Source organism: Lolium rigidum, chromosome 1 (assembly GCF_022539505.1).
Source record: "Lolium rigidum isolate FL_2022 chromosome 1, APGP_CSIRO_Lrig_0.1, whole genome shotgun sequence".
Classification (NCBI taxonomy): domain Eukaryota; kingdom Viridiplantae; phylum Streptophyta; class Magnoliopsida; order Poales; family Poaceae; genus Lolium; species Lolium rigidum.
The window spans coordinates 29499434-29526856 of NC_061508.1; the positions used below are offsets into that span (position 1 = coordinate 29499434).

At 44.2% G+C, this 27423-nt stretch overlaps 3 protein-coding genes and 1 pseudogene across 3 annotated transcripts; 1 reads left to right on the forward strand and 3 right to left on the reverse strand.

Annotated features, from left to right (window-relative positions):
• Nucleotides 1-126: 126 nt before the first annotated feature.
• On the reverse strand, nt 127-2889 carry LOC124685142 (heparanase-like protein 3). Its single transcript, XM_047219463.1, has 9 exons — nt 2650-2889; nt 2519-2555; nt 2248-2431; nt 1985-2133; nt 1516-1749; nt 1241-1430; nt 1031-1156; nt 709-808; nt 127-622 (listed from the first exon to the last, which is right to left on the reverse strand). The coding sequence occupies exons 1-9, from the start codon at nt 2872-2874 to the stop codon at nt 284-286; spliced, it is 1584 nt and encodes a 527-aa protein (XP_047075419.1). The 5' UTR covers nt 2875-2889; the 3' UTR covers nt 127-283.
• Nucleotides 2890-8316: 5427 nt separating this feature from the next.
• LOC124670348 (protein NUCLEAR FUSION DEFECTIVE 4-like) lies at nt 8317-11306 on the reverse strand. The gene is made up of 3 exons (XM_047206861.1): nt 10977-11306; nt 9762-10630; nt 8317-9027 (listed from the first exon to the last, which is right to left on the reverse strand). Exons 1-3 carry the CDS (start codon nt 11304-11306, stop codon nt 8544-8546), a joined length of 1683 nt encoding a protein of 560 aa, XP_047062817.1. The 3' UTR covers nt 8317-8543.
• Nucleotides 11307-12548: 1242 nt separating this feature from the next.
• Nucleotides 12549-15194, forward strand: LOC124706254 (annotated as a pseudogene).
• Nucleotides 15195-17414: 2220 nt separating this feature from the next.
• Nucleotides 17415-17876, reverse strand: LOC124670358 (ubiquitin-NEDD8-like protein RUB1). The gene has a single exon (XM_047206872.1). The coding sequence runs from the start codon at nt 17874-17876 to the stop codon at nt 17415-17417; it is 462 nt and encodes a 153-aa protein (XP_047062828.1).
• Nucleotides 17877-27423: the final 9547 nt, after the last annotated feature.

A 27423-nucleotide genomic window follows, 5' to 3' on the forward strand; every position in this document is an offset into this window, starting at 1 on the left:
GGAACATACTAATTACAATGAAATTCGTGCTTCCCAAAAGTTTATATATAGATCATCAGGAAGCTTCGTTCGAAACTTTTGACCCATTTCGGCTTATCTTTTCACAATGTTTCCCACTCAAAGTACTGAAGGTCCTGAACTTGAAGGAATCTGATTCATCTCTCTTCTGCACCATTATCAATTTCCCCTCCAACCTATCACAGTATAACACAACACCGCACACTTTTCTTGGGATGGACACGCTTAGCTACCCATCACAACAAAGAATCTCACAAAATAAAACCTAACTACAAGCAGGAGCACGGAAGTAAGGGATGTGAGCAAAAACAATGGAGTAAGGTGCAATCACAATGTGCTGCGCGGCAGCAACTCTGACAGGCTCCATCCTGGGGATGTTCCCATCTGCATCAGTGACCAGGGCCCTGCCATTCAGCATCATCACCTGGCTCTGGATATCGCCGTCTTTGGGTGTGAGATGGTACTCCTCTCTCATGGCGCTAGCTTCCTGAGCAAACTTCCTGCCATGCCTCCTTGAAGTGTGTTCATGTGCACCTTCACTTGTCACAGAGACTCGGTTTATGGCACTGCCATGGAGGTTGATCAGCAGCAGAGTTATTCCTGGCTGGAAACAGGGGAGGAAGAGATCAGTAGGTGAGGTTGTTGTTATTTTGATGAAAATTTGCTGAATCATTCATGTGGACTGCTTACAGAATGTTTTGCGCAATGCGCGTAGGTGCGGATCATGTTGGTGCCGTTGAATTTTGCATCTAGAACTCTGGCTCCCATGAGGCGATGCCACAAAAGAGCACTACGGAGAGCACAAAAAGAAGAAAGGTCACGTAAGTCAGTGGTTAGACACTTCTTTTGTGGCCAAAAAAAATTTAGACAGTACAACTCAACAATTTCATGTGTAGTAGTAGAATAGATGTTTGCATAGTTCGGTTTAGGAAGTTCATGTGTAGTAGAATTGATGTTTGCGTTAGCGATCATTTCTAGTGCAGAGCATAAGCCACAACATACTGAATCTTACCTGTAGTAGTCAGGATTTGGTTGGAACGTTGTCGTGTTTAGCAGGCCATAGTTCCCACCGATGAAGCTCTGTCTGCAGTAACTCTTGGTGTCATACTTTGCCGACATCCCAAACTGATCCAGGAACCTGAACAACAACCAACCTCCATTAGACCAAGATGATCAAGAAATACTAGTACAGAATTTTACGTCCAACAATCTCACATCTTACCAGAAACTGAACACAAAGGCGTCGGTGACAAGGTGGTGTCCGCTGTTGTAAGCCCCTCCAGCCTCTCCGACCCAGGCGACGGCTGATGTCCCTGCGGCTTTCAGCAAGCCTCGGAGACTGCTGAATGTGTTCACCATGCCGTCTAGGTATGACGGGTTGAGGATCTTGTCCACGAGGTGCGTGTCCACCCCTGCGATAGTTCGACAAACTTGCTCAGCTACTATATTTTTCTGCCTGAAAATGTTTTGTCAGCGTGTCGCGGCGAATTTGCGTACCTGGTCCTAAATTGTAGATGTGGTGAGTGACCACATTGATAAGGTTTGGCCTGGTCTTGACGATGAGCTCGTTGAACCAGCCTGCGTCGAAGAAGCCTCCCGGAGCAAGGACCAGCGGCTTCGATGAACTGCCTCGGTATACGTTGTCGACTGTCGATTTGAGGGCGATCACGTCTTTGACGTACTGGTCAGCACCAACCCGGGTTCCGACGCCATTGCCACTGAGCTCATTTCCTGCAAAATGATCATATTTGAATATCCATCATCTGAGTGAAATTGTAGAACAATTTCTTCCTTCAGTGCACAAGCTAGAAACCTCTCAGGAATCTTGTTCCGGGTTAATCGAACACAAAGGAGGATTCAGGTTCATGGCAGATTTTTTTTGGTTAAGAAACCCGGCGTACCGTGAGACCCTGTATATTTCTGGTAACTATGGTGAATTTTTTTGTTTTGCACAAGGAGGACATACCGAGCTCCCATCCATGGATTGTGTAGCCCTTGCTGACAGTGTAACGGATGAGCGATGCTGCATTGGTGGTATCCCAGTTCCCTCCCATGGACCCGTCCTGCAGAGGAACCCGGCCGTTGAGAGCGTTGAGCCCGAACACAATCTTGGCGCTGCAGTCAATTCAGAGAAATTAACGCCGCGTGATCCTCACAGAACCAAGAATTACTGAAATGGTTCGAAGGAAACGCAGGCAGAAGGATTCGTCTAATCTAAAATTAAATTACCCTGATTTCTGGAAGAAGGCGTTGAGGTCGTCCCACCGGCGCATGGGCAGGCAGCCCTGCGTGAAGCCGTGCATCTCCGACGCGTTCTTGACGAACGGCGCGCACGGCCCCTGCGAGTCGCCGGTGCCGTACACCACCTTGTCCTGCAGCGAGCCGCCCAGCCGGAGCGTCAGCGGCGAGAAGGCTGTGAGGAGAACAGAAAAATTCAGCTTCAGTGACATACAAGCCCGCGCATGGGCGCCAAGAAAACTCTGCTGGGATCGTCGCCTACCTCTGACGGCATTGAGCAGGATTTTGTTGGAGAGATCCTGCACAAAAGATAAAAAAATGGCGTGAATTCGCCGGCGGTGAGGGACAGCCACGTGAAGGGAAGGAGAGACGGGATGGGATGTTGGCGGTCACCAGGTTGAGCAGGGAGGCGCGGCCCCAGGCGCAGGTGCCGTAGTCGCACTTTTCCGGCGGCCACCAGTCGAGCGTCGCGCACACGAAGTCCTCGCCCGTCGACGCAATGGCGCGCCGTCCGTCCACGCTGACGTCCCCAACCGCTGCCGTCGCTTCCGCCGCGGCGCCCAACCGCAGCAACGCCAAGAACCAGAGGCTCCCAACTAAAGACCGCAACCCGGCCATGCCTGACAGAGCAGAGCAGGGCGACTGCAGCTGACGGCAGAGCGACTGCACACGACGGGGCAGTCAGGGGTTGGCAGGGCAATGGCGCGCTCGATCGATCGACCGATCTTCCAGCCGGCCACCTACACGCCGGCTAAATAGTAAATGGCAAGATGCCAAGGCGCAGGAGAGGAGAGATAATGCGCGGGGGGAGGCAGGGGTCGTGGTAGGTCTAGCTCTAAGCCGCCTCATCGACGGCCCGACAGCGTGGGTGGAGTGCCAGGGCGCCACTCTCACTCGCTGCTCGGTTACTTCGATCCGCTGTCCTAGCTACTATCTTCACCGCCATTTTCGAGCTGCTGCCTGCTCGATGGGTGGTGCGGTAAGCTCGGCGGCTGGCGGTTAGCGCGGTTTCGGGGGTCAGAGGCTGGATTTTGACTGGGTGAAATGAGAGGACATGACAGCAGGGTGAGGTCGATTTGTTGCTGTAGCGGCGCTGCTGAAGGTGGTGGGTGGTGCAGTAGTGTGTGTGGAGGACTACTGCAGTAATGAAATTGTAGCTCTGTGGTTGGGGCCTGCTCTACATGCTCATGAATTTTACTTACTCATTCTTCCTTGCCTTTGAGCTTTCTGGTGTTAAGAGGGAATAGACAAATAGTCCCTTTGTCCCCAAAACAACAATTTGGCTTGTCGGACTAGATGCTCTTATTGTAAAAAAAAACACATTTTAAAAGGTTAAAAAAATCTGAAAAAAATCTTGTAGGTACATCTACATATACTAGGCGCACATATAAGGTTCTATAGAAAAAGACATTTTCTGCGAACCATGTAATTTTTTTGGTGTTATAGGACTTTTTCACGACATTTTTTATTTTTTTACCTATGGCACCAAATATTTTTTCTTCACAAAAGTGTTAAAGGACATTTAGAAGACACATACATATATATATATACTCAAGGAAAAATATTTTTTACTGATGTTTTGAATACTTTTTTTTTTAAATCAACAGGGGTCACCCCCAGCTCCATTTCATTGAAAAGAAGCTAAGTTTTACAGAAAGGAAAACAAACCAAAGCTAAAATGCAGATTTTTGCTGGGGAGTTTGGCTGCCATCCCAGCCAAATCCGAAATACCAGCAAAAGACCTAAAAAAAGTCACAACAACCTCGGAAACTGAATTGACGACGAGAGAAAGTAACACAAATACGACTAGTTTGATTACATACTCAAGGGAAAACGGAACCCTGCACTAACAAGAAGTTTTCCTTCTCTCGACACTTGCCAGACCTTCTTTTTCTGCCCCTGGTTCTCTTCCCACAGTGGCGATCAAGTAACCACATGGATCTTGTGGAATTCGCCAGGGTTGTCCAAGAGGTAGGTCAGTGTCGCCCTTCCTCCGTAGCTCGAATTCCAAGTAGAGATCCAGTCGAAGGAAGGGCACCTTACCCCACTGGGAGGCAAAGTGGAGCCATGTTTTGAATACTTAAATGCCTTTTCTTTACTGAATCAAACAGACGATCAAAGTTAAACCTTAAAAAAATATTATGTATGTGTAAACAGACACGGAGAGAGCAACGCATCCTTTGTGGTGTATAACTAGGAAAAAAACTTAGTCGGTAAACCATGCAAATAAATTCAATTTCTTGTGAAGATAAATATATAAAGAAATCAGTCCATGACGTCGAGGAAGTCGAACTTCCCATATTTTGATAGTTTATAACAAAAGTACCCCTGTTCCGAAAAGAATGCTCAAGATTTATCTAAATTTATACTATTTAGTATATAGATACATCTAAATTTAGATAAATCCGCGACATTCTTTTTGGTCAAGGGGAAGTAATTTTATGTAAATTGATTAATCTTACAGGTACCATCTGAGATGAGAAATACTGCAATAATGTTTCACCGACGTCATATCCATTTCCATTTGAGCAATAATAGCCAAGTGTACGCACTGAAACCTCCATGTCCAAAACGTCAATTAGTTAAGGCCAGAGTATAGTGGGCAAGAATTATTCAGGACTGTTTCAGGGAATGTGTAATAATCTATTCAAAGATGAACGATTGGTGCCCCGAACATGATAAGAACAACTTGGATTATAGATCCTGGAATTTAGTTCCTTTTGCACACGATGTTCATGCCACAGACAGCTTGGATTTTGTCTTCAAGGAAATACAGAAGGCTTTTGTCACGAACAACTTGGATTGGATCATACAACAATGCAAGCATTCAGTTCCTCTGTTCACGCCATTCCCGCGGGCCGGCAATGGCCGGTGAGCTCCATACGCTTTGGAAGAGACGACGAAAATCTCTGAGTTGTCGATGCGGGTGAGTCGATTTATTGCGCCATCTGCTACGTACAACCAGTCTTCAAAGGTGGACGACGGAGCTGGATCGATACGTATGGATGGCCGATCACATGGAAATCCCCACAATCCACTGGTCCTCCTCATCTCTACCCCAATCCTAAAACGACCCGAGCTAACTGTAGATGGAGCCCCTTGCTCCTTCGCTTTCCTTTGTGGGCGCAGCGCAGCCCATGCGACATGGTTAATCCATAATAGTGGCGATGGCTTAGCTGTTGGTGGGGCTAACGGAGAAAGGTCAGGAGGCCGGCTCACCCTTCACAGCTACTAATGCATGAACGAACGTCTCTTGGATGCAAGGAAAAGCTTATTAGTGTCATGATTTGAGAAAAAAAAGGGTGTCCAACGTCAGATATGTGGCAATTCGACAGCTAAGACCGCTCGTCGATGATGTATGAGTACAGGACAAAGGTTATGCAAGTAAATAGTGACAAATTTAGTAGCATTACTTTTAGTTTCAATTCAGTATATCTCTTGTTGCCTCAAGTTATGCCAAATCTACTTGGATGACCAACCACTTGTAGCTTCACAACAGACCGAATATAACCTCTTCTTGTAGCCTAAAGATTTGCCAAATCTACTTGGTATGTCCAACCTCTTGTAGCTTGAAGATAAACCAAATCTGTTTGATATGATCAAGCTACTGTAGCTCCAGTATCAAGAGGCAAAGGCCAGGGTTCACAAACGTTTGCTATTTGATATTCTAGAAAATATAAATTATTTTCTTAATTTATTACTAGTTGGCCTAGGCAAGTGAGACCAGGGAGAGAAGGCCAGAAACATATAGCAACTACAACGCCCGTTTTCTCTCCAAGGACCACGAAATATGATCTAAATTATTATAGGCTATCTAAGGTTTAGCATATTGGTGTAAGGTGGATCTGTCAAGAAGTATAGCCACTAAGTATGCAATTCCTCTGCCCCATATTAGATGTTATTACAACTAATATGTGCGTATATAGATTGTAGTAACATCTTATATTATAGGACGGATGGGGTATTACCTAAGCCGCTTATTATCATGCTTTTTGCAAACTTGTTAGTTCCGTGCAGATGTAGTTTTCAGACATCATTTTCAGTGGATAATGATAGGTTGGTGGTACACAAGCTGAATGCCAAATGATGATGTACCCCTAAAATGGAGCGATCCACCTTGTAATTTTAGAATCTTCTGAGATTACATTTCTTAAAAGAAAGATGCAATATGTTGGAGTTCTATATTAGTTCCTCTAAATTGTGTACTCGCAAACAATCTTATATGGTACTTCCAATGTTTGAACATACGGTAATGCTCTTTTTTCCTTCTGTAAGATAGTCTTGTATACATAGTTGTTGCTGTTAAAAAGTGATTTCTCTTAGATACATCATAATTCAAACTTTCTAATGATTAATGTAACAAATGAACATATAGTTGGGTACATAAAAACAGATTGATAAATTCAGTACTTGTGTTTTTTCACAAACCGCAATCTCCAAACATTCTAATGAGATGAATTAATTTTACATCAATGATTTTTTTAAAATATTGGAATGAATTAATAAAATTACAAGCATATAATAGTATTAGATAACATTTAACAATAACACAATGAGTTGGTTCAAGTAAGCATGCCAGGGCATGCGCGCTATAGAAGTAAAAGCCAGTACACATGCAAAAGAAGACAAGAACTAACGAGTGACGGAAACAACTGTAAGAAGAATTGCAGAGACAACAAAGCTTACCATTCAAAGCTGTCCTAAGATCTGAAGTCGTTAAAGGAACCCATCAACGTTTCATATGCAAGCATGGATCCTGACAAAGCATCAGGGAGCCTTTGGAATGGTGGAACCTAATTAAACCCAATTCCATCATGAGTAGCAGTAGCCTACACAGTCCTATGTGACCACCTAAAAACACATGAAGATAAGATTCAAAGCTAGTCAAGATAGTGTTTAATAAGATTAAAAGGCAAGAGGGGGGCGTTTTTCATGTCAATGAAAATTATTTGGATTTATATTGTATACAATTAAATAATACAAAGTGTAAATAAAGAGCTGTGATAACTTTCACCGCACCATGTATCCCACCTTGGCTAGTCCTCCCATTTCATGACTGGAGCGAGGTGCCTGTGAGAGACTCTGACCGTACTGTTTGTGGAGCAACAAATGAAGAATGCATACCAGTTTTCACAGGTTTTCTAGCAAAAGTGCATAATCCTTGGATGCATTATGTAGTATTCCTATCTTTAGATTGAACATTATCAAGCAATGCGTCAAGATATACAGTAGTAGTCTAGTACGCTCATCGACCCACATTGTAAAAACTAGTCATACACGAACTGCTCGGAAATATGTCCCTAACTTGGCACAGTTTCTAGGTTTTGGCCATGCTGGTATCACGAATGCCTTGTTCAAATTACCTGATTTCACAAAATCCATCAAATTAATTGATTAATTCAGAGACCGCAGATAGCTATACATCATGCCCACTCTCCGAATCCACTACCGCTAATTAACTGGCCAACTCTCTTCTGCTTAATCAATGAAAAATGGCAAGTCTTTTGCCTTGTTATTTTGTAAAAAAAAAACTCTTCACTGGCACTGGCTCCCAAATGAAGTTTCTGAAATATTAGGTTTTAATGGGTTCTGCAATCACCTGGAGAAGATCTGTGCATCGAGGTCCTTCCTGATGTTAAACTGGTACTCATAGATGTCATTGATTTCTTCTCCGCGTCCCAGAACTTAGCCTCCTGCATGCAAACTAATTAGTTTCTTCTAGGTTCAGCCTTAGTACATCCCAGTTGAACAGTTGCAGTCGGGAGTGAATCAAACTGCGAAGAAGTTAAGACCAGCTGCCAATTTGTCATTCGATGCTAATTTTCAGAACTACAAACTAGTGGTGGTATCGAAAGCACCAGAGAGATGATCTTATTTCTCAACAAAAAACTTGTAGGAGCACAGTCTTCCTACTAAGAACTTCAGTCCGAGAACCCATTGAACACAGTTGGTTTCTGAAAACATAAACAGCATCCCAAGAACACATGATGAGTAGGTGCATAAGGAAAATGAAAAATGAAAATTGCCAATTTGCTATTACATACAAACGTCAGACCTCAGTTAATATATTTATATCTTCAGGTTCATGCTCCAGAGGATCAACCAGAAACCTCAAAAAATGACATATCTCATTCCTCACCATATACAGAGACCAAGACTGAACTAATCAAGAACCAGGTCCCAAAAGTGCAATACAGAGCACCCAAAAAAAAAAAAACACGTGCTCATATTTCAAGTAGTACAATACATTACAACAGATCACAAACAAGCTCACCAGTCACGGGCCATCAATGTCCAGAGATCCTGGGCTGGCTACCTCCATAGAGCTTCTGATACACCGGTCGGATCCTCACGGTCAGAACCACACCCAGCAACGTTCCCAAGCAGGCCATGCCTGACAGAACACAGAACGTGAGCCTGAAACAGCTGGGCCCGTAGCATACCGTGACATTCTCAGAGTCCCCCACTGCTCCAGCACTGTGCTGCTTTGCAGCTTCAAGGTCATAGATATACCCTGCAAGACTGCTGAACACGAGCGCACCGAGTGGGTTCGCTAGCAAGATGAAATTGTAGATCTTCCCGAACTGCTTCAGCCCGAACAGCTCCGATGAAGTCGACACCATCACCGAGAAATGGACACCATAGCAGATGCCAAGTATGCCTACGGAGATGTAGAGCGTAGCATAGAGACCCAATGCAAATACTAGGTAGTTGATTATCATCACCAATTGGGTGCCTATGATCAACACTGTACGTGGAATCGTCCTTGACCTGGAAAAGAAGCTTGGTTAACTAACTGTAGGATGAATGTATCAACTTCAAAACGTGGGCATTCAACCGTGCATTGCATCCAAACAAGAAAGTTTCTGATTGAATATTTATATTTCATGCTACAGGGAACCTTATTTATACTTCAAGCTTTAAATGGTTCAGAAAAAAACTGTTCCAGCCATAAAGAGAGATATATTGTCAACCCATTATTTATTGGCTTGTACTAATCTGAAGTTGGAATGGAGGCTTTAATAATTCAGTTAGAGAAACAGTTTGACCCATAATGCGTGGTAGGGATATAAAAAAATCTGCTATTTAGCTGACACCTTTACTCTTCAAGCTTTAAATGGTTTGGAAAAGAACTGTTCCAGCCATAATTGAGAGATATATTGTCAACCCGTTATTTATTGGCTAATTCAGTTAGAGAAACAGTTTGATCCATAATGCGTGGCAGGGATAACGTGCTCCTTCTTATATAAAAAAATCAGCTATTTAGCTGACAAAGAGAGAGACGAATGTCGACCATTCTTATTGGCTTGGAAGTTGAAACTGGAATGAAGGCTTTAACAATTCTATCAGGAAAATGGCAGACGAAATATGTTTTGTTGAAAAATCTATTGGCTGCATAGCTAACCTGGCATGCCACACTTGGCCCGAAAAACAAACTGGTGCTTGGACAGGTAGATGAAAGTACATCATATCTTGCAATTGAATAAAGAAATAGATTGTATTACCTGACAAGATAATCAGAAACAGCACCACCTCCTAAGCGGCCAAAGAAGTTGCCCAAACTGAAGAGAGAGACTGCTATAGTTGTGTCAGCGGAACCAGCTGCAATTCCAATTTGTGCTAGATTGTTGAGAACGGTAACTCCAGATCCAACACCTATAAAAAACACTCCAAAGAGCAGCCAGAAATCTGCCTTCAGCAGAGCTTCACGGAACCTGAAGTCCTCTCCCCTTCTTGGTTTCTTCCTCTTCTGCTTCACAGCCCCTTCACCCTCAGCTAAGAGAACGTCAATATCTGCAGGATCCTCATCTTCAATATTGCCCAAGTTCGGTTCAGTGGACGAAGGCAGAATAAATGGTTCTGTCTGATCGTTATCAGCGGCGGAAGAGCCTTTCCTTCGGTTAGTTCGAAACAATGTCATTTTCACGGGTATCGCTACTGGTGAAAGAATGAGAATGACCATAATGGCAAGCAGGGAATAGTTCAAAGCAGGGGAAAGAGTCACAAAATTATCCAATGTTGTGGCAGCGACAAGATAAACCCCGAGAAGAGCGCTGCTGATTTGTACGAAAAGGAAGTGAACTCGCTCCGAGGAATTCTCCACCAGAGAAGGCTCACAGGGCCTCACAAAGTACATTGCCAGAAGACAGACGGTAGCAACTCCCAGAGTGAGAAAAAGCAAGAGGTTTGCAGCTGAACCGTGAAGCGCGCCGGTGTAGATGGCTGTGTAGACTGCTGCACTTAATCCAGAGTAGCCTTTGAGGATGCCAGCGACAGCACCTCTGCTTAGGGGGAAGTTCCTCATGTTGGTTACTAAAACGGCGGTCGACATCCACGCGCCACTGTTTGAACCAACGCATAATGCAATCCATATCTGTGAAATGGCAAAAGCAAAGAAGGTAGCATAGTAAAGGCCAAATCTTCCGGGTAAATTAGGTAAGCAGTTGTACATATGTGGCTATGTGCATATTGCCGGCAAATGAAGCCAAATCAGTGCCGACTTGTTGGTAACATTAGAATAGTTCTGTTCCAAGATTTCTTTTTTAGAAAGAGACACTTGTTTAACTGGTCCCCGCTAATATAAAATGGATAAATTCATTTTCCCCTGAATAATTTACACTAGAATCCAGCAGAGCAGTTCCAAGTATGCCATGTCAGGAGTGACCTAGTACTGTACTACAGATCAAGGGTTCAAACAGTGAGGAGATCTGGGCGCTCACCAGCCAGTAGGGCAGCGCGGGCGCGATGCCGGAGACGGCGAGCCAGGTGGCGCCGTAGCCGAGGAGGCCGGAAGCGGCGGCCACGAGCAGGAGCAGCGCCGGGTGGAGCTTGTTGCAGACGACGCCGGGCAGCAGGCCGAGGCTGTCCCCGACGTTGCAGGCGACCCCGAGCAGCGCGATTTGGCTCTGGTCGGCGCCGAGCGCGACCTTGAGCGCGTGCGAGTAGAGCGCGAAGGCGGAGCTGGTCCCCGCCGACGCCTGCACCCACACCGCCGCCCCCAGCCCCAGCCACGGCGGCCTGCTCCCCGCCTTCACCGCCAGCCCCGCCATCCGACCGCCGCTTCGCGAGCTCGCTCCTGCTGCTAGCTCCGGCGGGCCGTGGTAGAAAGCAAGGAGCTTTGTGTGAGATGAGGAGTCGGTGGCGGGTTTAAAAGAGGGTTCAGGTGGGGGGCGCGCGCGCGGCGTGGCGGAGGACTAAGGAGGAGGAGACGCTGGACAGAAATTGTAAAAAAGAAAGCCATGGGTTGAAGCGGCTGATTCGACGGCGACCGCCGGCGGCCAGGCAAGGCGGAACCGTATCCGCAGCTCATTGCCAGTGATTCATTGGGGGAGTTCGCACAGGCACAGCGCCGCATATTCCCTCGGCTCGCTCTGCCACGACGGGGGCGGAACCCGTCTTCTTCCTCCCGCGTGTCAGAGGTGGAGGGTGGAAGCGAACCAGCGAGGGCCGCGGTGGAGGCCGGTGCCTTTTCCTGAATTGATTTAGTCGATTTTAATGGCCTATTAAGGAAATTTACACGCGTTTTGCTGTTCAAATAAGAAAAAAATAGTAGTGGACTTTTTGCAAAACAAATAACGAAAATAAGCATTTGACCTGCACTACTGATTTCCCTGCTCGTCTTGGTGCATCTCGTCCGTCTTTTCAAGCTGGGTTCAATGAACCATCCACGGGGAAACCATCTGAACGATTCTCTAGTCGATCGGAAACATATCTTCTATGTGCTGGAAACAAAAATCTTCATTATACTTGACACATTATTAATATTTTGATAATTATACGTCTAGAAAGGTCGGAGCGCGTCCTTACGCGACGGGCTCACAATGACCATCCAATTTTGATCGGGACTGGTTTTATTGAATATAATTGCCTCGTCCTTCTCCATCAAATCCATCTTTTAGTTAAACTGGCTAGACCATGCAATTTTCATATGGTCTCAAAGCTAGAGTCTCGAGTTTGAGTCATGTCTTTCGTCATTTATTCTTAAATTGTTGTTGCCCTCTTTTTCGCCGTGTATATGCTCATTCATATGTGTGCTATTATTTTGTTCACGTGTTGACTTTCTCTCCTCCCGTCACACGTGAGAGGAGGTGCTGTGAAGTGTATAAGTAGATTGTAATAGCCTTTTTCATTAGTTCGAACTTCTGGTTGCTTTGGTCTTTCTCTGATATACACAGAATCGGTGCAAACATCGTAATAGCTCTCTTCACCAAGGCCTCCTCACTGGCATGGCCCTCCTATTTGTCAACAACAACAACAACAACAACAACAACAATAACAACAACAACAACAACATGAAGGCCACCGGGAGTTTCTCCAACGGAAAGGTTCCCGACGACATGATAGTTGCGTACCGGTGGCAAGGCAGCAACTAACTTTTTTAAATGTAAAACTCCATGATTCCATTACGCCAGAGGCATAGCAGAATCGCTAGCCACGAGCAGTCAAGCACCATTACAAAGTCTGGTGCTTCCTCCAGCCACAAGCGCCTAAATTCTGCCCCACTCAAACCTAATGCTCCAAGGGCTTGTGCAACGTTATTACAGCCATGCGGGCACCAATTATGTTAGCCTTGACTGTTAACTTGGGCAAAATGAAACTAACGAAACTTTGGTTACACCAACATGATAACAAATTTTTAGTGTCCATATCAAGAATTACCTCAGCGAGGCATGCTAAATTCGATGTCTGTTTCTTCTCTTCAAAATCTTTATGTTCGTTGGAATAAGTGATCCATCCAAAATAATACTCCAAATACCTAACAAACTGTCTCCGGATTATTGTTAGCATTTATATTACCACAGTAAGGTGAAATTAATTTTGAACATATTAAGTACGTAACTACTCCCTCCGTTCACAATCAGATTGCATTCTAGGTTCAAACCAAGTCAAACTTTGTAAAGTTTGACTAAATATTTAAGAAAGAAAATTAGTATCTACGATGTATATATAACCTATAGTATTAGAAACGTCATAAACTATATTTTCATATTATATTAATTTGATATAATGGTTGGTGATATTTTTTCTATATTTTTGGTCAAACTTGGTAAAGTTTGACTTTAACTAAACCTAGAATGTGAAGTAAATAAAAACGGAGGGAGTATGCTGGTTATATTCCCTATAATGTTATTACTTCTTTAAAACTCTATTCTAGTAAAACTTTATTAGTTTAAACTCTTTATTGGCTTGAAGAATAACCTATACATCAATATTCTTGTGTTCCACCAAATGAAAATTTTAATATCTATCGATATCATTTTCTTCATAGAGCAACTTCCAGGTTGGGAATCAAGGAACTGCTGCCACCGTACATCGGAAATGATCTTCAACTAAATGACCTACTCACTGGTGTCGTCTTTGCCTCGGGTCCCTCGGGAGTCAGTGGATATGATCCTCTAACTTCGATACCTGCGGTAACTAAATATATCACATGAGTCCCACATAATCTAGTTCTCGTCAAGTATATTTCGTGTTGGTTTCATGTGAAACTAAAATGTTACGAGCATTATTACACATTAATTTCTTACCCTTCAGACTGCTACATCGAGTACTGGGCAGCTTGAGTTATTCCTTGATTATAAGGAGAGGCTAAAAGCTTTAGCCGGTGAAGACGAGATGGCACGTGTTATCTCTGAAGGCATATATTCCACATTGATGGGGTCAAATGACCTGCAAATAATTATTTTACACTTCCATTGAGGCGCCATCAATATGACCTTCCTTCACACGTGAAATTTCTTGTTTCTTCAGCCGTCAACTTTACTATGGTAAGAGTAAATACTAATACTCTAAACTTGTTAGGAAATAGTGGATGTCATATTTTTGAAAAAGAACTTGTTTGACCATCCCCTTTTTCACAAATCTCTTGTGTTCATAAGGTGTTCAAACGTTTCAAGTATTTCCCAAATTCAAACAACGGCACCATTAGTTCATACTGCATTTTAGATATTTATTAAATTAATAAATTTGTAAACCATAGACTTCTCATGACAAGTTTCGGTATAAGCATGTATTATAGTTACCGTCGTACCATAAATAACTTAAAGTTGCCTGCATTTATATGTGTTATTCCTATTTTTGGTTTCATTGCATTTGGCCATCCAACCTATGTGTGAATAAATTTAGTATAGTCTTACCCTTTTGTATAGTAATTAAATGAGATGGGTGCAAAGAGAATTGGTTTCATGGGAACTCCACCAGTAGGATGTTGTCCTTCACAAAGAAAACTTGGATCTAGAGAATGCGAGCCATCAATTTTTCAATTCTGAAATCACAAAAGAGATACATCGGCTAAATGCAGAATAAAGTGTTCCAGGCCCAAAATTTGCTTATCTTGATACATACTACAATTTGCTTGATCTCATTCAGCAACCTGGTTTTTATGGTGAGTGCTCACTTTATCCCTAGTTGTTGTTTTAGAGCATGCAATGAATTGTTATTGTATATTATTGGTGCAACAGAACCATATCAACAGATAAATTTGAGACACGTTAAACTCTGAAATGCGTAATCTTACAAGACTATATAGAAACAAATGTAAAATACAAATGATGCATAGTAGCTAAACTAATATGGTGTATATAAAATGTTTATGTCAGTACCTTTGTCGAAAAAATGTTTACGTGAGTTTGTATATACTTTTTAGTAACATGTTTTTTTACATTGTTTAGAAATATGTGCTGATAGGAACGATGTCATCATAAAAATTTAGTATTGAGTGTTGTAAAACTTTTTGCAATATAGGTTTCAAGGACAAGGAGGTGCTCAAGGGATGTTGTGGCAGCACAGTCCTAAATGCAGCTATTTTTATTGAATATCACCCAGCATGTCCAAATGTTCAAGATTATATTTTCTGGGACAGTTTTCATCCTACTGAAAAGGCCTACAACATCGCGGTTGATAAACTCTTTGAGCAAAATATGAAGGACCTAATGTGAAGAAATCAACCATTCGATTTGATAGCTAGTACTTATTAGAGTTATATATATCTGTGATGACCTTTGAGCTCGTGTATATTGGCCTTTTAGCCTCCCACATGTATGAGTTCTATTGGTGTCCGAGCTTCACAGCAGCGGTATGAAAGTGGGGGCGACAACACAGGTGAAGCGCAGAGTCCTACCTTTCAGGGTGAAAACCCAAGGTCTGGCCTTAACTGGTTGTGCCTGGCAGTGACCTTGGTGGAGGCATTGTTTTGAGAGCGGGGACTATCTTCAGGGTGAAAACCTAAGATCTTTGATCGGGCGATGACGGTGTTTGAGCACTGTTCCCTTCTTGAAGCCGTCGTTTTTTTGAGAGTCTGTAATTCAGGTGTTGTCATGGTGGTGGATGTATTGCTGTTGTTAGGCCCGAGATACTGTAGCAAGGAATTTGTTTCTTAGTTTTCTTTTCTTTTTTTTGGCTGTGTGCATTCGTAGTGCCATTAGGGTGGTGCGTTGTTGCAGAGGCTGGGTGTAATTGGTATCTCTTGATATTAATATATTCCCTTTATCGAAAAAAATGTATGAGTTCTAGCCTCTTGGAATACTAAGTTGCATTTTCCGCTAATATGGTAACAGAGCACAGGGTCTCGAGTTTGAATCCAAGATTTTACAATTTATCCTAAATAATTGTTGCACCCTCGGTGTCCATGTATAGGCCTCTTGGGCCATACCAAGTCACCGTTCCAGGTACACAAGGCCTCTTGAGCCTACCTCTAAGTTGACTCATCTTCCCATCACACATGAGTGGGGGTGTTGAAGTGTATAGGTGAATTATACTACCTCTTTTCATTAGTTCAAACTTTTCTTTGTGTTAGCTACTGCATTAACCTACCTGTCAGCCTCCCTCTCCTTTTCCCCATCACGGCTGCTTCTTTTCTCCTTCCTCTTACATCAGATTTTCACTTGATAGCATGCAACGGTATCGTAGCATGTCTAAGAGGTATTCATGTTTGTTTGTAGTATTATACTTGTTAAATCTTCAAACGCTACATTGATTTGCTCTAGTCAAATCTATAACTGTTTATGAAAAGTCAAGAAGGTTGAATTGCATAAACTGTCATCGATCCTCTCTGTTAGATTACGGTTGCTAGTGCCAAGCTCTGAACAACTGCATATGGACCAGAAGTTCCTACAATGATAAGTTCTATTTAAAAATGACTATAGCTAGCTATTTACAGACCCCTTGAACCTGGAGGTTCCAGTTTGTCTCGGAACAAATTCCCAAGTTTCGCACTTTATTTTGCCCCTAGTCATCTAGATACACGTATTGGGGGTGGATTGATGGCACAAACATAAACTGCATTCTGAACAAAATCTGCAGCTTATTTAGTACTGACAATTAAATTCGCCCCCTAAGACTAAGAGGGGGGGGCCTATGTGGAGCAAGAATTTCAACTGAAGTATTCTGAATAGTTCTGCATATCTCTGATTTAGATTGAACAATGCAAGTAAGTAGTGTTTTATCTTTCTTGAGAAGGAGGCTCTTCCTTTGCATTATCAGAAATCAAGGTACCGGCCCTAGATAACCAACTAGTATAAACAGAATCAATGCAAGCAGTGTGAATCGGTAATAAAAGGGCTGAAGTGTATTCTGTAGAAAACAGACGGTAGGCAACTAGGTAAGACAGTGCTCAAAATAATCAAGAACTTTACATAGTTCAAGATCATGGATAACAAAACTAAAGATATGCCCTAAAAACTGAAAACAGCCGCTCAGAGAGGACGAGGTGGAGCAAATCACCGCCCTTATTGTTGCTAGCAACCATACTGCCTGAAAAAAAATCTAGCAAACCACGGCCATGTTCCTAACTTTCTATTGAGTTGGTAGTACTAGAGTTGGGAAAGAGGCAATGTTTGGCTCAAAACATAACTTTAGAATTATTCTGAATAATTTGCATCTGTCTGATACAGATTGAACAATGCAAGCAGCTTCTTTTTTTTCCCTTTTTTGCATCGAGAAAGAGTGTCTTTCATCCTATTTCCATCATGGGAAACCAAGCAACAAACCCTAGACTAAACAGAAACAGTGGAAAGTAATAATAGGATTAGACTGTGTTCTGCAGAAAACAGACGGTAGGCAATTACGAAAGACGGCGCTCGAAATAATCAACAAGGTAAAACAACTTTATAGATAGTTCCAAAACCACGCGTAAAAATCCTAAAGTTATACCCTAAAACCTAAAACCCGCCCCTCAGAGCGAGGACGAGGTGGAGCACATCGCCACCCTTGATGTTGTAGTCCTTGGCCGTCTTGTCGTCGGCGATCTGCTTGCCGCCGAAGATGAGCCTCTGCTGGACGGGCGGGATGCCCTCCTTCTCCTCGACGCGCTCCTTGATCCTGTCGATGGTGTCCGTGGGCTCGATGTCGATCTCGATCTCCTTGCCGGTGAGCGTCTTGATCTTGATGGTGGTGCCACCACGGAGGCGGAGCACCAGGTGCAGCGTCGACTCCTTCTGGATGTTGTAGTCGGCGAGCGTGCGGCCGTCCTCCAGCTGCTTCCCGGCGAAGATGAGCCGCTGCTGGTCCGGCGGGATCCCTTCCTTGTCCTGGATCTTAGCCTTGACGTTGTCGATGGTGTCGCTGCTCTCCACCTCCAGCGTGATGGTCTTGCCCGTCAGGGTCTTCACGAAGATCTGCATCTTCCCGATCGACGGCTTCTTACCTTCCGGTTGGCGGCGAGGTGCGACTTGAGTCGACGAAGATTCACCGGCCGGGAGACCTGGGTTTCGATCTCGTCTTGGCTGCTTCCGTTCGACGGGGTTCTGTGCGACTTGATCGGCCGGCTCGTGTAGATTATATATAGGTGGGATCGCGTACACGGCCGTGAGCAATACGTCTGCCCGAGTCGGGTTTGGAATCAAATCCGTGCGGCGTCAGGATCCTACACGTACCTTGTCACGTAATCGATCAGTACGCCGTTTCGTATTAGCCCTTTGTATTGACTCCATGCAGTCCATGGGCTATGGGCTGAGAGCCCAGAGCTGCATATTCAGGCCCTGGTCAGATGGCAGTACATCTCACGAACTGTACCATCAGATGGGCTGTCGTGTGCTGGGCTGGCTTTAGATCCCAAGATGGCCGAAGTGGCAGCCACTAGACTGAAGATTATTTTCCCTGAGATTATACCGGCAGTCAGCTTTGTTCCTGGACGGCTGATTATCATCACGGCGCTGGAGTGTCTACATTTTATGAAACGTACAAAGGCTAAGAAACATCGAAGTTGTGCGTTAAAATTGGATATGCCGAAGGAATATAGCCGTGTTGAATGGCGATATCTAGAAGCTATAATGTTGAAGATGGGGTTTTAGCACCACATGGGTAACTTCGATTATGAGATTGGTGACAACAATATCCTTGTCGGGTTTTTTCAATGGTGTACCGGAAGAGGAGTTCCGACCATCTAGGGGTATCTGCATGGTGACCCTAACTCCCTTTATTTATTTTTGTTGGTAGCAGAGAGTTTTTCGTGCCTTTTAAAATCTCAAGTTCAGTCATCAACGTTTAATGGTAATAAAGTTGGCAAGCACAGCCTCCGCATTCAACCACCTACTTTTCGTAGATGATAGCATGTTGCTTTTTGAAGAAAGTGCAAGGGGAGCGGAGGAGCTGAAGGAAGTGCTTAGAAAGTACTGCCATGCCTCGGGTCAACAGGTTGTGTGTGTCCTGCATGCAACAGGGAGGGAAAGATGTTATGCATATGGTCTTCAAATGCCGAGTGGCTGCGAGTATTTCAAGAGGTATAGGGCTAGAAGATATTATTAATGGTGCCATGGCGATGGACCGCTCTGACTCTCATATTTTGGCGGCCCGTCTTGCTTACTTCCTGGTTATGATTCTATCGTGATACATAATGTGATTATTGTTACTGCCTTATACATTTGGTGGTTGCTCTGACGACAGACTGATAGTGAGCAAGTCCATTCTATTATTCACTATATAATTAAATTCAGTCAAAGTTATAGCTACCTAATCGGTGATGGCGAAACTACCAATCATGACTCAGAAGAAGAAGACTTGACTTACGTCACGGGAATTGAATTAAGTTAATGTTGATGCAGCTTTCTCTATTGAAAGTCCGTTGAGAGCTTTATGTGTAGTACTAAGGGCCATTTCTTTTGGGTTTATGCTTATGGAGAAGCCAGCTTGTAGATTTCGATGGGGAAAAACTCCGGTGGGAAGAAGCTCACTAGAAATTATTCATCCCCTTCTTTTGGGCTTTTAAGTCTAGACTTGTTTGTTGTGTAATGTCCCTATTACCCCTAAATTTGATGTGCCCCTGATTATTGGTTTCAAATTAGTACAAAGAAAACTGCAATTGTTTGAAGTAACGCTGTCTGAATCCTTTACCATAAACAGGACAAGATCAAATCTGAACATTACCAATAACCTGACGCGTGAGAACATTTCCAGATTCTAACAATCTGAAGCACGGACCTTCTTCCAAATACACAACATAGGAACATCAGTGGCAACAACGAGTACGGTCAGTTGCGGGAGGCGGAGCTCGACGACGTCGGTCGGTTGGGGGCGAGATGTCGTCCGGTGGCGGCGGATCGAGGAACTTGTCCTCATAGCAACGGTGGTCGTGCTGCGAGTGGAGATGCGTCTGGGATTAGCGGGGCGGGGGGGGGGGGGGGGGGAGGCTGCAAGCGGTGGCGGAGCAGCGACGACAACTGTAAGCGGCGGGGGCGCCGGCGGCGAAGCAGTGACGGCGGCTACGAGCGGCGGTGGCGCCGGTGGCGGATCAGCGGTGGCGCCGGCGGCTGCGAGCGGCAGCACTGCGGCATGCCGGCCTCTTGATGCGAGAGATGCTCGATGCGGTGAGTTTATTTTGCTTTTTTTATTATTATTATTTTCTATTTCTGTGGCTAACCGTTTCCTCACATGGACTCGAGTGTGGTCTTTCAGAACTAACGCGAACCTTTTTTCCCCTCGTCGCTCGTGAGAGGCGGCGGCGGCATCCAATCTTCCTAATCTTCGGTCAGGGCGTTGGGCCTGGTTTCCTCTTCTTTCGCTTGCCGCTCTGGCGGCGGTATGAGGGAGGGGGAATCTCGTTCCTTCGTTCTAGTCTAGTAGTTAGGGTTAGTTTTTGTATCCTATAGTGCGTTGTTGGGGTGGTGGGAGCGCCGTCCGAGCAAATAATCTGCCACAACTCCACTCCCACACCGGCGGTGACTTTCACGGCGGCGTCTCGGAGTTGTTGGCAACGTGTGCTTGTCGATCTTTCAGGTCGGCAGCTTGGTCTTCTTGCCGTTCTTCAGATCTGGCGAGATCTGTTTCTCGACGTGTCACTGGTGTTTGTCGTTGTCCACGATGGTGCTGGGGCCTGGGCGAGGTGGTTCTTCTGGAGCGAAGATGTTGGTTCGGAGGTGGTGGTTATGCCGTTCTTCTCCGATTTCGTCGATGGGAGGCGGCATATCTTGGTCCAAGACAACACGGGGACGTCCCTCGGTCGACGTGCCACAGCGACATGTGCCTCGCTGCTTGCAGCAGGCCTGTTCATCGACTCACAAAGCCTCGTTGGTGATGGTGCTTTTTTGGATCTTGCAATGGTGGAGGCTCGGCGTTTCTTCTTGCGTTCGTCTCGACGGCGTTGGAATTGGACGGCGGCCGCTTGCTACGGTGGTTGCAGGAAACCCTAGGGATCGTTTTGTATTTCTCGATCTTTTAGGATTTTATCTGCAAATTCAGGATAATCATTTTATCCCGGTTTGTCTTTTAGTTTCCACATGTATTGCTTCATGTAATTTGATGTTCGATTAATGAAATATGTGGTTACTCTAAAAAAAATGGACTACAGACGTACCACTTCGATTCCCTCAACAGAAGCTCGGGAACTGCTCTGACCAGTTTCTGGTATTACACTGCAAATTGGCTTCTCGGTGAGAATAAACCCGAATTAAGTTAGAGAGTTCTTTTGGGCTTCAGCTACGTGGCACCTAGAAGCAGCTCTAGAAGCCCAAGATACAACCAGGGAAGCTTTATATCAGCCTCGACGCTATACGTCATTTGGCTTCTGCCCCCATAGCTGAGGCAATGTTGGATGGTCTTGCTCTTGATATTTTCCTGGGATACAATGATATGTCCCTTTTTTCAAACATAAGGCATAAAGTACCTAGCTTTAAATTAATAAAGCCACATGGCCAAGATACAAAGATGCTGAAGAACAGCTTACAACTCAAACAAACACCAGTAAATATAAGGTAAACCAGAAACTGGCTTCAGCTGAAGCCCGTGGAGCCCTCCAACGTGATCGAAGCACCATCGAGCAGGAAAGGGGAAACTTGTGGTGGGATCATCGGCTTTGCTTGGGAGAAATCACGACTGGACCAAGAGAGCGAGTCGTCGCCTGTACATTCTCTTCCATGGCCGGAGAGGGACCCCTGCCCCCTCGCCCTGGCTCGAAGAGCGCCATACCGCCGCCCATGGAGACGCGCTCACCCAGAGCAGAGAAGGGACTAGGAACCAGACTGCCAAACTGAGCCAACGCCTGAGTCCACCCGAACGCTGCGTCGAGCACATCATGAGAAGCCTTTCCGCGCGGCCGCGGCACCACACACGAAGAGACGAAGCTGCAGGGCGAGGACGCTGAAGAGAAGGAGCTATGAAGGAGACGAGAGGTGACATAACCGAGCCTTGGGGCATCGCCTACGAGGGAGAAGCATCGTGCCCCTGTCGTCCCGCAACTTCGCACCCGAATGAGTGCATAGCACGAACCAGCGAGCATCCAATGGAATTGCAGGATCCAGACCCTAGAGCTCAGCACCACCACCACCGCCCATACCATAGCCACGGCGCCAACCACCAGAAAGCAACGCCAACCCACAATCCCAAGTGACCCAAGGCGACACCTTCAGGAAGGTGACGGCGCACGGGGCGTCGCTGCCGCCTAATCCAAAGGATTTGGGATTTCTTTTGGGTACTAGGAACGGGGAGGGAGGGGGCAAGATACCTCGCCGGCGCTCCCGGAAGAACACGGCGCCCGCGGGCGTCGCCACCATCGCGGCTGACACTGCCAACCAGGGATTTCTCCCGGAATCCGCACCACCTCCAGCACCCAACCCGACACCAGATCCGCCAACCAAAACCGTCGGAGCTCGACGCTCGGAGGGTGGGGCGCCCAAACAAAGGGGGGAGATGTGGTGATCCGGCATACCACTGCATGGTGTAGTATGCAAGTCTGATATAACACCAATGAAACACCGTTCCACTAGTATTATACCGCTCAGAGTGGTACAACAGAAACATATGCGGGTCCAAGGCATGTCTATAGAATTACATACAGACTCTGTTACATACGATCATCACAGCCTCCTACTTTACAATGAGGTAAAACTACAAATAAACTCCAGGAGAAGACTCGTAGTCTAATCTTAACACGAACTCTATTTGTAGAGTATATAACTAACTATAGAGGCTATGAATAGATTCTAGCTAAGTAGGAGCTAGGTTTAGGAAGCTAGTTCCCTTCTATGGCTAAACTAGGTTTTCTCCTTGTTGGATGTGGTATCGGACTCCTCTGACAAGGTCCTCGTCTCTTGAAGTAGTTGTTGACTCCTCGGCCTTCGAGTTGCACTCGTAGATCCTCCTTCGATGCCTCCATATCTAAGCAGGGGATTTAAGAGTGGGATGAGTACGAGCGTACTCAACAAGTTCATTATAGGAAAGAGGTGTTTAATGCACTAGCTACGAGCATTAGACCGGAAAGTCTAATACCAATGCAGGTATTCATAACCATTTCTTCAAAAGGTTGCTTTTATTCGGAAGAACTATGTCCGTCGACCTTCACCGGTTTACTAGAACTTCATGGAGTTCCTTTCCGGCCACGTTCGCAGCTCCATATCCCGAACAGGGAGTGACAGGTCACGGTTCATTACACTCGCAGAGGTGTGTTGCTTTACCCATAAGAGATCTTAACCTTGGTGCCAACCGGCGCGCAACCCGTCCACACTTCCTTTGGTGTGAGGCCCGGTATAAGGTCATAGCCAATCATATTCCTTCGCTACCTCGCACACCCACCCTTTGTTGCATACCCCGACCCTGGGTCCTCGCCGGTCCTCTTATACCAATTAAGGATGGACCCCGACCACGACGACAGTCTGGGACTCGTTAACCAAACTCCTTCGCCGGTAGCTACAACCCATCATAGACCGCAATACCGTGGGGACTTTAGGCTTCCCCAGCCCACCGCTTGCCCCCTTGGAATACAAGTGTCTACGGTAAAGCGCATCCGTTGATGTACAAGAGGTAGAAATACAATTGACTATTCCGTCCCACTCCAGATCTTATGGTTAACACGGGTATTACGACACAAGAATCACTGGACGACATTTGTTGTTTAATCCTAGATGGATATAAACCCTTGCAATGGAACCTCCACCATATCAACACAATCCATGGTTCCATTCCCCACCACTTAGTCATATTCATAGTTATGAAAATAGTGGTTTTGCTTTTTATGCAATAGTGATAAACATAGTACTTTGCAAGTAATTTGGTAAAAATACTCAAATGACATGAGCAAGCGATGAACTTGCCTTTCTTGACTGCAAGATTATGCAGGCAAGGTCTTCGATACGCAATAACTCCAAATTCTGAAATAGCATCATCGTCCGGTAAGGACGATGTTTAAAAGATTGGCAAGGATGCAATAATGCATAAGTATGAGATGCAATCGCTCTAAACGTGACCTAACCCCGATGATTTAGGATTAGTGAGTGGTAATGATTAGTTCAGGGTGTGTTGCACTTTTAGAGTGATTCACAACAAGGTTCTTATTAAGAATTGGTTGCTTGTTATCATAAACAGGTGCTGTAATAAATCATAATAATAACACTAATAGCACATAATAACATTTGGTATAATCCTAACATGTAATAAATAGTGGTTGGTTTTAGCACTATATGGCATGGTTAATGATTAATTATCATATTTTTCAAAAGAATAACTTTTGAAGAACATGTTCTTTGATAAAGAACAAGTATGATAATTTGGGTTTCTGGGTTGCTATAGTTTATTCTGGTTCCAAGTAGTTTCTGGAGTGAGTATGAGATGGATCACAACATAGTTGAATTCATCAAAAGCTAGAACTTGTAAGGTTGAATTAAGCCTAGGCATCTTGAGCAATTTAATATAAATAGTTGCTATCAAGGTTGGTTTACCTTGCTGATGATAGCTGGCTATTGGCTATAGGTTCTATTAGGCAGGATTGATGATGATTCCTTATTTTCTTCAAAAGAATAACTTTTGAAAAACATACTTCTTAAGTAATAAGAAGTATTACAATTAAGGTTGAGGTTGCCTAGGGTTTGTCTGTTGGATCCCCTAAGTAAGAAATGATTGGCTCCTAAATAGGATGGTTCATAATTATGAAGTACTTGTAGGGTTTAGTGGACTGTGGTTATGTAATGATAAATATTGGGCATAGATGCTATTGGAGTTCATCATAATGGTGTGATGCTAAGTATGGTTAATTAAGGTTGATATCTCTAAGGATAGGAGCTAGGGTTTGCATTTGGTTGCCCTTATTTGATCAACTAGGTTGGATAGGTATGCCTACATGGACTACCAAATTATTGATAATAGGGCTCCTACAATTTTATGTGGTATGGCAAGTATGTAATTGCTATTATGATTCTATGTATGAAAATTAGAACACCATGATTACATGTGAGGATCTAGGGTTTAGGTTTTAGAAGTAAATTAGGGTTCAAAAGAAATAGTGGAGCTAGGGTTCCAATTTGGATTAGGGTTTTAGGATTACACATGAAATGATGAGTTCCTAGTTTTCTTCTATATGGAACTAGGGTTGCATAATTACTATTTAGTTCATAAGTTAATAACTTCATTAATAAAGTTGAAGTTATTAATAACTTTGAAATATTAATATTGGATTTGGTATTTTATTAATTTTCAAGAATTAATAATTAGGTAATTATTAATTAGGGTTTAAATCCCTCTAATAAGGATTTAACAAAATAACAAATAAATAAAATTACTTTTAATGTTTTCTTTATTCATGTACTGGTTTTTATTTAATTTGAAAAGTTTTTACTAAATTATTGAATTTTACTTGAATTTAGAATCAAAAGAAAAGGCTTAAACAATAAGTATTAAATAATTAAGTTTTTATTAAAAATAAAAATTTCATTTTATATTTTTATTGGATAGAGTTTTCTTTTCTAAGAATTTTAATATCTTATTTGTATTTTTATGAATTAAATTGGATTTTATAAATTCATGTGAAGTTTCAGCAATTTACATAATTTGAAATAAAGGAAAATGGCTAAAACTACCGAATGCACCCGGGCTAGTGCTACCCCCAGGGACTGACTCGTGGGCCACTAGCCACGTTGGTTGCCACCCTGGCGGTGATGTGGCAACCAAGGCCTTCGCCGGCGGCAGTGGCGATGGTCGCCGGCGCTAGGGCGTTCCCGCGGGGCTGCGCGGTTACTCGCTGGAATCGGCACACCGAGGCGATGCTAGTGGTCGCGGCGCCACCCCCTAATGGTCGCCGGAGCAACCTCGACGGCGAGGCCGAGCGGCGGCGCACGCAGGCTACCGGCGCGGGTACGATTAAGGGCGTAACCGAGAGGGCTAGGAGGCGCTTGAGCATCAGTGGCTCACCCCGGTTGCGATGGACGCGACGACGAGGTCGATGGAGGTCTGGATCGCCGGAATTAATGGCTCCGGCCGTCGGGGAGGCGAGCTTGGTGAGGATGCTCTGGGAGGTTCCGGCTCGATTCCCCCTGTACGGTGGACATGTCGAGGGTGGCGATGACGATGGTGACCACGCCGAGGCTCGGGGAGGCTCCAATCATCGGCGGTAATGGTGACCGAGGTGAGTTAGGGTTACGGTTTGGGGCAAAATTGGACAGAGAGGGGAAAGAATTGGGAACTAGGGTTCGTCCAGGTTATTTATACGGCTCGAGGCGAGCCTCGTCACGTCGTCGGTCGCGGAGGAGTCGCCAGCGAGAGAAGAAGAGGAGCACGTCTTCGTGCTGGCGCCCATGCGAAGGAAGGAGATGAGGACGACGCCTCTCCTCTGATATTTTGGCGAAGGGGTATTTTGGGCTGGGCCAGGCCGTGGTGTTGGGCTTCTTGGCAGGCTGCTGCTGGGCTGCTCGGGTGGGTTGGTGCTGGGCTGCCGTGGCCTGCCCAGGTAAGCACCCCACTCTCTCTTTTTCTTTTTTATTCTTTTATTTACTGTTTTTGATTCTTTTTGAATTCAGGTTTGAATTCATATTTTAATTCTTTTCTATTTTTGCGGGTGTCTCAATTCTGATAATTCAATGAAGATGTAATGACTATTTCACCACTATTTCATTTGAAACAATTATTTTGTATTAGACTATATTGTATGTTAGTGACTTCTTCCAAATAGCAATTAGACATGAATTATATTTTCACTTTGATTTCCTTTTTATTATGAGTTCAATTTAGTTTAGAAATATAAGAGTTGATACTTTCTTCTTAAGGTATTTCTGAAGTTGTTATAATGTCTTAGTTCCTATTTGATAAATTAATCACTTGCATGTTAGTTCATGTGAGCAACATTTTATTAAGGTTTTGTAGGTTGAATGATAACCCATATTCATTAGCATTTGTGTTATGGTCTGTTAACACTTTGAATTATCTAGGGTAGATATTACTCTCCTCAAGGTTGGGTCTTAATTATATAGATCAGTGGTTGGTATGAGTGGTTATTCACCACACATGGGTTTTAATTGTGAGTACAAGCACTAGATGTTTCTTAGGTTTAATTAGGGAAGCATAGAACTTAGCAAATGAACAATTCTAGGGTCCTAATTATATTCACCTAATGGCATGTGGTTTGGAACTCAAATGTGAACTAGGTTTATGGTTATGATCATCCAAGTGATACACCCCTAGGGTTGAGATATAATTTCTAGGTTATAGATATGAGATGACACCATAGTGCATTGGCTAGGGTTTAATCTCCCCTAACCATGGTAATATGGTTACTTGATTCATATCTTATGTGCTAGTCTAATTACTAAGGACTTCAGAATTAGTTTTATCTTCTACTAATTAACTTCTATTATTAACCTCAATTTATCATTAAAGTAACTACATTGGTTATAGTTCTTTTTATAGTTAACTTTGGTTATAATGATGAATGGTTTCTCGCCATATAAGGTATAGAGTTTGACTCTAAGGTTTTCT